The sequence below is a fragment of the Lacerta agilis genome, chromosome 15 (genome assembly GCF_009819535.1).
Source record: "Lacerta agilis isolate rLacAgi1 chromosome 15, rLacAgi1.pri, whole genome shotgun sequence".
In the NCBI taxonomy this organism is placed as follows: domain Eukaryota; kingdom Metazoa; phylum Chordata; class Lepidosauria; order Squamata; family Lacertidae; genus Lacerta; species Lacerta agilis.
Genome location: NC_046326.1, coordinates 36772432 through 36781551, shown reverse-complemented (window position 1 = coordinate 36781551; position 9120 = coordinate 36772432). Strand labels below are relative to the sequence as shown.

General features: G+C 43.7%; 1 protein-coding gene across 5 annotated transcripts; it reads left to right on the top strand.

The window, feature by feature from the left end:
* The first annotated feature begins 331 nt into the window (after nt 1-331).
* Nucleotides 332-7808, top strand: SRSF1 (serine and arginine rich splicing factor 1). 5 transcript variants are annotated; one of them, XR_004427973.1, is made up of 5 exons: nt 340-718; nt 4654-4838; nt 5316-5488; nt 6369-6488; nt 7309-7806. XR_004427973.1 is itself a non-coding variant. In XM_033172270.1 (4 exons), the coding sequence occupies exons 1-4, from the start codon at nt 525-527 to the stop codon at nt 7372-7374; spliced, it is 618 nt and encodes a 205-aa protein (XP_033028161.1). In that variant the 5' UTR covers nt 340-524; the 3' UTR covers nt 7375-7808. The 5 variants fall into 5 exon arrangements, 4 of the variants coding, with proteins under 4 accessions (XP_033028163.1, XP_033028161.1, XP_033028162.1 ...); XM_033172270.1 differs by lacking the exon at nt 6369-6488 and having other exon boundaries at nt 7309-7808; XM_033172271.1 differs by having other exon boundaries at nt 6369-7806.
* The last annotated feature ends 1312 nt before the right edge of the window (nt 7809-9120 follow it).

The following is a 9120-nucleotide window of genomic DNA, read 5'->3' as shown; positions in this document are numbered from 1 at the left end:
CTGCCTATTTCTCCTCGTCGCCTCCTGCAGAAACATATCGGGACTACTTTTTTTCCCTCACTCGAAAGGGGAGGTTAAGATCGGCGCATGCGCCCTTCGAAGGCGGATGTAGCGAACGGCAATCATGAACGTGAGTATTTCCACGACCCGCCTCCCAGCCAGCAGAGTGTGACGTCGGGGCGGCGCGGGAGGATCCTTGCGCAAGGCAGGTAGGGCCGCGTGAGGCGGGCGCCATTTTGTGGCGGCTGCAAGGAGTGGGAACGAAAAGAGGAGGCGCCGCGCTGCTGCTACTGCTGCCACCACCACATTCCTTGTTTCTCCTCTCCCGCCTTTTCCTCCCCTCTCTCCTCTCTTTTTTTAAAAAATAATTTTACCTCAGCTCCTTTTTAAAATATATGCCCATATAAATCTCCACCTGTCCTCTTTTCCCACCCGCTCCCGGGCCTCCTCTCCTCGGCTCCGTCTTCCATTTTTTTTTCCTCACACGCGCCCACCACCCAACCGCAACCATTGCCGACCTCGCTATGTCTGGTGGCGGCGTGATCCGCGGCCCGGCCGGGAACAACGACTGCCGCATCTACGTGGGGAACCTGCCGCCGGACATCCGCACCAAGGACATCGAGGACGTCTTCTACAAGTACGGCGCCATCCGGGACATCGACCTCAAGAACCGCCGCGGGGGCCCGCCGTTCGCCTTCGTCGAGTTCGAGGACCCCAGGTGGGAAGGGCGGGCGAGGGGCTGCTTAGGGTGCGGAAGAAGATGGGGAGGGAGAGTGTCGGCTGAAGAGATCCGCCGCAGCCGAGTAGGGCCCCGTCTTCAGGAACCCGCCGCGGGCTCTACTCGAGAGTAGGCCCGACGAAATCCATCGGGCCCGACTTCGGCTGCCATCGCTGACTCCGGGGGGGGGGGTGTTGCTCTTTCGACGCTTGCATGCCAGCCGCGGAATGCGAAACTCGGAACGGCTTCCTTAGCGCGAATCCTGCTTCGTGCGCACGTTCCTCTTACACGCCTCCTCTGCCTCGTGTTGCACGCTCTGGGCGAAGGAATCTCGACGGCATGTAAAGAAAAACAGCCGCGCTGGGTTCTATCCCGCGGGCCCAAGTTATTTCCGCCCGTTAACTTCAGCGGGCCAACTGGAGAGTGGGGCTGGGCGTTGGGTGCCACCCGCAGTTGGAAATGCGCCATGGAAACTGATGAGCACTCCGGTGCGGGTTTCTCCTACAAGGCGCACATTTTTCTATGCGGTTTTTGGCTTGGTGGTGGTTTTAAGAGGGGAGGAAGCGATTTCCCCTAATGCAATGGACGTTTTATAAAAATCCAGCGTAAAGGCCACTGGTTTCAATAGTCTGCTATTGAGTAGGACTGGGAAACAGGCGGACAATTAGAACCATTGGGTTGTCTCACTTTTATTCAAAAGTAGAATTGAAACCTGGAGGCATGAGTCCATTTTCTTGACCCATAAGATTGGGCTCTTGTTTCTTTACATGTTTGAATCCTTGGGATTTTTTTTAACATGCTTTTTATATGTGTTTTTAATACAGCTGTTTTATTTGTGTTAGGCTGTGTTTTTGTTTAACGTTTTAATGATGTATTGTTTGTTTATGGGGTACACACCACTTAGAGTTTTTTGAAATATTGAACGGATTTTAAATGCTTTTAAATAAACAAGTTGTGACCCTTATTTCCAATGGATCCACTCTGAGGATACAAACCAGTAGGTCTACTCTTTTAGCAGGACTAAAATTGGGCATAGCCAATTTTGTGTACTTGTTTAAAAACAGGATCCTAAATCATTACTTTTCAGAAAGTAACAGTTGAATTCAATAGGGCTTACCTCCAGGTAAGTGAAGTTAGGATTGCAGCCTGTGGTGGTTGTTTCTTCCCCCCCTAGTTTCTTAGCACTGTAAGTCTCAGGACAACTAACAAATTCAAAGGTTCTCATCCATCATTTTTGTCTTCACAACAATCCTGTGGGGTAGTTCAGGCTGAGATAAACACACCGGCCCAAGGACCCTAAGGCTTTGGGTGATGGGGGGAGAGTGTGTTTATAGCTAGCAGACCTGTACTAATTTTTTTTTACTTATTCTAGATAATTTATCCTGGCCTTCATAAGTGCTCTGCATATCTAACCAATCCAAAGTTTATCCAATACATCTTTATCAGTTCTTGCAGCAACCCTGTTAGATAGGTTAGGTAGAGAAAGTGCCAAAGGCCACTTTATATACTTTATAGGTTGAGAGCTTTGAGAGGTTGAGAGCTTTGAGAGGTTGCAGTAGCCCTGCTAGGAGGCTATGCTGAGATGTGGTGACTGGCTCCCAAGATCCTTGAGCTAGTTGCATGCTGTCAGCTTCATGTACCTTGCAGGGTGGTTGTAAAGGATAAATGATTTATATCCCCACACAACCCTGTGAAGCCCACTGGGCTGTCACTATCAGTATTTTTATTATCACTCAGCCTGACCTGCCTTACAGGGTTGTTGTGCAATGCTCAGAGAGCCTTGGAGATATGGAGGACTTAAAATGTAGTAATATGCAGTCCCCTATAATTCTTTACTATGCATTCATAGGATTTGACACTGTTTTTTATTTTCTTGTTTGTTGCTTCAGGAAAGGAAGGTGGGTTGCAGGTATTAAATGAAATAAAAATGGAATGATCCTGTGAGTGCTTGCTTGGAAGCATGTTTTCCTAAGCCAGTTGCCTTCAAGCCTTTTTGCCCCAAAATTCATGTTTAACTCCCAGGCTTTTAGTGGATGAAATTTCATGCTTCACTGTGTTTGTGTAGCATTGTGTTAATTAATTGCTCTTTTTAAAACAATGTTACAAAAGCTTGTATTGGCTTACAGCCAAATGTCATCACAATTATTAAACCTTATTGCTAGCCACCTTAGAAGCTTCTGCTGAAATGCTAAATAGACAAACTACAACATAAAAGTAGGACCCACCCATTTTTAAAATCAATTTTGTATTGCTTCTTGTGTCTCAAGGGCAGACGGAACCTCTATACCACAACTTTTTGTGTATAAAATGAGATTTTTATTTGGAAGAAACCATGCCTGTGGAAATTTCCACTTTCACAACTTTTCAGAATTTGTGGGGCTGTTCTTCATTGCCTCTGTTTTCTCCCTTTTTATCAATTGCCCCAATGCTTTTGAATGCATAGAAGATTACAACATTACATATTTGTGAGCAATTTGGTAAAAAAAACCATTTGCATGCTTTCCTGTGCATCTCTAGATGTAAAAGGGTAAAATACTTTTGTTATGAATAAAAAATTAGGGGAAGGGCCTGGAAATTCCCCGAGTGGTGCAAGCCCTGGTTCCTGGTGTAGGCAGACATCATTTACTGCCTCTCTCTTGAGACTGAAGAGAACCCTTACAGTGTTGTTGATTTTTCTACATGGAACCCCACAACTCAAGGCTTTTGTACAGACATCCCAACATAGCTGGCTATACAGCAGAATCTTAAGACAGAAGTGTCTCTGAGAGCTGATCTACAAGTTCTGCACAATGCAGTAGAAGAATTCCAAACTAGCATTTTATACTGCAACTTGAATTATCATTAACACTGAAGAGAGCATTAGAGTGCCCATCTTCCTGAGGTGCTACTTTAAGTATTCTCTGTATACACCTCACTTGAAGCCTAGTGATCAGCTTAGAATTCTTTCAGTTCATTCTGTGTATGTACCGGTAGGACTGTAGAGTTCAGTTTACTTCCTTGTAAGCGTACATAGAGTTGCAGACCTTTAAAAGTTCATTTAATGTTCGTTCTGCTTTTTTAACAACAGCATGAATATATGGCAAGTAGTTTTCCATATAAACGTAGTGGCTAGTATCCAACTAAATCATTGTGGACAAACCTCCCCTCCCATTTTCTCACCTCACAAGCTATCCCATCTGCTCTGTGGCTTCCCCTAAGCTTCAGAGCAGATTTGGGACTGTTCCAGAGAGGGGGACAGGGAGGAAAGGAAGGGAAAGTTCACAGTGATTTAGTTGGGATACAGCTCACTACGTTACTAAAATCTTGTTAATGACTTAAAATCATGTCTTCGTTTTACATAAAAGTAACATTCTTTTAAGTCATTAACAAAGTTTTAGTTCCTGTTCTGTTGTGGTGGTCTGGTTCCTTTATGCATTGTGTTTTAAGCAGGGATCCCTTGTATGAGTTGCTTCTCATTCCACCTATCTTTTCTTTTCCCTCCCAAACCCCCACCTGTGGGTCAAATTCCATGCTTGACATGATACAGAGTTCAGCTCTGTTACTTGTTTCCCAGTTTGTTGATCTAGCTCAGGGTTTTCCAAACTTTGGACTCCAGCTGTTTTTGGACTACAACTCATCATCCCAGACCACTCGTCCTGGTAGCTAGGGATGGTGGGAGTTGTGGTCCAAACAGCTGGAGGCAAAAGTTTGGGAAACGGTGATCTAGTGCTACACCATTCCAACATGACTTGTGCTTAGGTGAAAAGTTCTGTCAAGACTGTTGGTTTCTCCCCTTGCAACTGCAGTCTCTATGGGATAGTGACCTGTACTTCTAGTGTCATTGACTTAACAAGGGAGGGGCAGTGACATACTGCCCAGTAACAAAAGCACAATGCGCTGCCAGCTCTCAGGAGTCTTTGATCTATCTTCAGTGTGGTTCTTTTCCATTCTTGCAGGGATGCGGAGGATGCAGTCTACGGACGGGATGGATATGATTATGATGGGTATCGTCTACGAGTGGAGTTTCCTCGAAGTGGACGGGGCACTGGCAGGGGAGGAGGAGGCGGTGGAGGTGGTGGGGCCCCAAGGGGCAGATATGGACCCCCATCCAGGCGATCAGAGTACAGAGTGATAGTATCAGGTAAGTCATTTGTGCACTTGGGAAAAGCAGCTTTCTTTGTTCAAATACAGCTTGGTCATCTAGGAAGAAGATAATATATATCAACATGTATTCTCACTTGCAAGTTTGGGCAGGTATATAGTGAGTTCTCAGAATTTGGCATGCTGCAAAGCTTAGTTTTCATTTTTTTAGTGTAGGTTTGGTCTTGTTTAAAAAAATCAAAAGCAAGCTTGCAACAGTTATTTGGGGCCCTAGTGCCTTCTAGAGCTTCCTGCTTCTATTGCCCTTTCAAAACAACAATAAGCCTTTGTACTTTCCAAAAATCCTGAAACCTGGATGTATGTACTTAAACATGTTGTTAACATGCAACTTGCTGAAAAAATTGAATTTCTACTTGTGACCCTCTCCAAAGACAGTCCTTTCTTGAGTATATGAAGGTCTGATGGCACCATTCTCTGCTTAACAGCATTTAACTGAAAATACCTGTCTCTTGTTCAGGACTACCTCCCAGTGGAAGCTGGCAGGATTTAAAGGATCACATGCGTGAAGCAGGTGATGTATGTTATGCTGATGTTTTCCGAGATGGAACTGGTGTCGTGGAGTTTGTACGGAAAGAAGATATGACCTACGCAGTGCGAAAACTGGATAACACTAAGTTTAGATCTCATGAGGTAGGTTTTCCACTTAATGTTTTGACCAGAATTGGATGCACAGGGTTACAATTGGATGCAATAGGATGGAAGGTAAGGAGGCGCAGTCTCTGTTTGCAGCATTAACAAATACTGAAAACTTGTTGGGACATCCCATGTTAAGAATGGTATTCAGGGAGATGTGGTGCGACTCCTCTTGGTTCTTGTAAAAAGACCTTCAGTCTGTCAGCATGCCTGCAAAGACAGCTCAAAAGCGTAGACCTTTCAATCGAAAGTTGTGTCTATTTGATAGGGAGAAACTGCCTACATCCGTGTTAAAGTTGATGGCCCAAGAAGTCCGAGTTACGGAAGATCTCGCTCTCGCAGCCGTAGTCGTAGCAGAAGCCGTAGCCGAAGCAACAGCAGAAGTCGCAGTTATTCCCCGAGAAGAAGCAGAGGATCTCCACGCTACTCTCCCCGTCACAGCAGATCACGTTCCCGTACATAAATGATCTTTAATGGTGCTCCTTTTTGTAGAAACCCCCTCCATGTTGTACGCAGTTTTCCTTTACTCAGTACAGTCTTTCTTTTTTTAAAAAAAAAATTCAAGCTGTTTTACTCAAAATTGGCTAAAGTGTTGAATTGCATTCTTGTATAATATCCCTAGTGAGTATTTGCTCCTTAACATCAACATTCCCTCACGTCTTTGATGAATTGTATTTTAACATGTCCTAGGCAGGGTTCTCTCTAGTTAGGTAGTTTGCTGCCCATATTCTCTTCCAATATGGTATTGCTGTATAAAATGTCTTTGTTCAACTATGGTTTCTACAAGCTGGGAATGTTGGGGGGAAATTGTGGTTTAACTTGTCTCTTCTGGGGGAGCTTACATTTTTATCTTGCCTTTTCATGTGTCTTTCTGTAGACATATCTGAAGAGATGGATTAAGAATGCTTTGGATTAAAGGATTGTGGAGCACATGTCAATCATTTTAGGATTGTCAAAAGGAGGATTGAGGAGGATCAGATCAATAATGGAGGCAATGGTATGACTCCAAGTGCTATTGTCACAGATTAAATTGGCAGTATTGACCTTATACTGAAACTAGCCTAGTACACAACACCTCCATTGTTCCATTAGTTAGCTGTAATCTTCTAACTTCCATTATGCAATGAATGCTAAATGTACCCATGTAACTCTTCCAGTCTCGTGGGGGTGGGGGGTGTATGCTGAGTGACTGCAATGTATCAGTTGATTACAGGTGCAAACCATTAGTGCACCTGTAAAGTACAGGTTGTTTCAAACCTGTAAGTATAATCTCAATACTGCTAAAATCTGCATGTCCTCTGTGTGACTGATATAGCATTGCTGTTTCATCTTAAAAGTAACAGAATGAAAGCAATTATAGGAGGGGTTTTTAAACATGGGGATTCTTTTTAAATCCACGTCTTCCCCTTCAGGATAAGTCGAGAGTTGACTTGCATCAATTAAATTTGTTACCTCCCAGATAGCACAATAATGAGCTTTTAGTTTAGATATGCAGTAGGTGGATAGCTTTAGCAGCAAGTTTTTGCAACTTCATAGAAAACTTTTTCCAACCACCAAACCTGTAAAGCGCCATATAGGAATTGATATGTTGGCATTATCAGTTACCCTGTGTAAATACTAGAATGTTTCCTCCAGATAATTAACATTGCTAAAATCTGAGCTTCACAATTCAAAAGCTTGTCTCGGGGAATTGATAGTTATGAATGCCCGTCTTTATTATTCAATAGCAGACATAACTTATCATTCTCCTAAATCCTACTTTTCATTACGGTATCTAACTTTTTGCCTCCTTTTTTTTGGTTTTGCTGGTTATAAAGGTTTGGATTGGAGAGGGCTCACTGGATCCCAATCCTTGGAGCTGGATCATTGGATTCAAATCATAATGTGGATAGGATAGGGAGGATCAATTGCAAGGATTCATGGAGCGGGATCAAATTACCAGGAACATAGGAGTGGATTCCTGCCCCAACCAAACCGCATTCGTGTGGATTTTTATTCAACTCAATTGGCTATTCCAAAGATTTTTCCTATTTTTGACGATTGGAGCCCTTAAGATGCACGATGGAGTTTTCATTTTTTTGTAAAAGGAGCAAAGCAAGGACCTGGAGAGGTACGCTGGAGCATTCTCCTTGGAAGGATTCAGCACGAGTAGATGGTAAATGTTAAAGGGGAAAAGGGGGGTTTGTTTAAAAACGTTAAACCAATAAGTCATTTATCTAAATTTAAAGACAAAGAAATTGGAGTCTTAAGATTAAGTAGGTTTTCAATTGGCTATTGCCTTTTTTTCTTTTGACAAAATAAAATTTTATAAAAAAAATGCATGGTGGTTCTGTTGTATTAAATAATGCCCTCTTACATTGTCTTGTGCCATGATGAATGAATTCAGCCTTTAAGCTTCTCTGTCTTTGGCCTGGGAACTGAATGGGTATTTTGTGGCCCATTCATCTGCATCGGATCCCTGTCACCCCTATGGGAACAGTGGTGAGCCGTGAAGAGGGTTGAGTTTGACCCCTCTCGGAAGTTGAGCATCGTGGATCCTACATGGTCATGCATCTGGAGTTCAAGCAAAATAGTCTGCTCCTCTGTAGTGTGATAGAAAACATTGTTCAAGGGCTCTCACAACTGTTGGTGAGTGCAGATTTTGGATAACAAGGTAAGACTATTTGACTTCTGTATTGGGCAAGACTAGTTTATCAAGCCAGTGCTTTAGTTTCGTGTAAATAGACCTTGGAATGTGAACTGTCTGTGGGCTGACTCACTGTTCCATCGCCTTACGTTCCTGCTTCAGAGCTCTTGAAAGGCCGCAGTTATGGGCTAAAAGTTAATCCAAAGAAAGTACTTCCCTGAAAGATAAATGGCAGCATCTGCCTGAGGCCACCTCATGAATCCTGGTCTCCCAGGCTCAACACTGTCAACACTGCACTTTGCTGGCCCTTAAGTCTAGTTACAAATGTGGTGGGCTGCAGCACCTGTCCCCTGTGCTAGGCAGTACTTCTCACCGCTCTTGACACATCCTGTATGCAAGTAAAGCGATGCACCCATTGCTCCACCCACATGCTCAGAAACATAAGGTATTGCAACCTAGCAGCTATAAAAGTCTGATTAGCTGACTTGAGTAAGGGGTGCATTTTTAAGTAAGGTGAGGAAGAGCCATTGTGTTACAATGTGAACCACACAATTTCGGGTTCCTGCTAATCTGGAAGTGATGAGGGTGTCCTTATGGTTGTCCAGTATTTGCTACTTCAGCTGCTGCTATAAAGCTGTGTGCCTTAAGATGTAGTGCTTGCAGCTAGTTCATACTAACTAGAGTAGCAGGAATAGTGCCAGCAAAATAATCTGATAGGCTACATTATGATGAAGAAGCCATTTAAGGTAGAATAAGCACCAGCCTATTGGGAGTTCTGAGGGTATAAACAAGTTCTTTGGCCATGCATCAAATGCTAAAAGTTACATTTTAGCAGGCAAACACAAAGGGCCCTGGAATGACACTGGATCCTTTGTGGTTCTTCACCCCTGTTTAATTGTGTAGCTCATTGGATGAAGATTGGATCCTGAAAGGCCCAGTTCAGATCTCTTAGCCATAAAGTTCTCTGGGTCAGGGCAGTCGGTACCTCCCACCTTCCTCAGAG

Excerpts from the sequence above, each read along its gene's own strand:
- SRSF1 (XM_033172269.1), top strand. The coding sequence starts at position 525 with ATGTCTGGTGGCGGCGTGATCCGCGGCCCGGCCGGGAACAACGACTGC. Across the intron at positions 719-4,653 it reads GTCGAGTTCGAGGACCCCAG|GGATGCGGAGGATGCAGTCT; the intron begins GTGGGAAGGGCG and ends CCATTCTTGCAG. Across the intron at positions 4,839-5,315 it reads GTACAGAGTGATAGTATCAG|GACTACCTCCCAGTGGAAGC; the intron begins GTAAGTCATTTG and ends TCTCTTGTTCAG.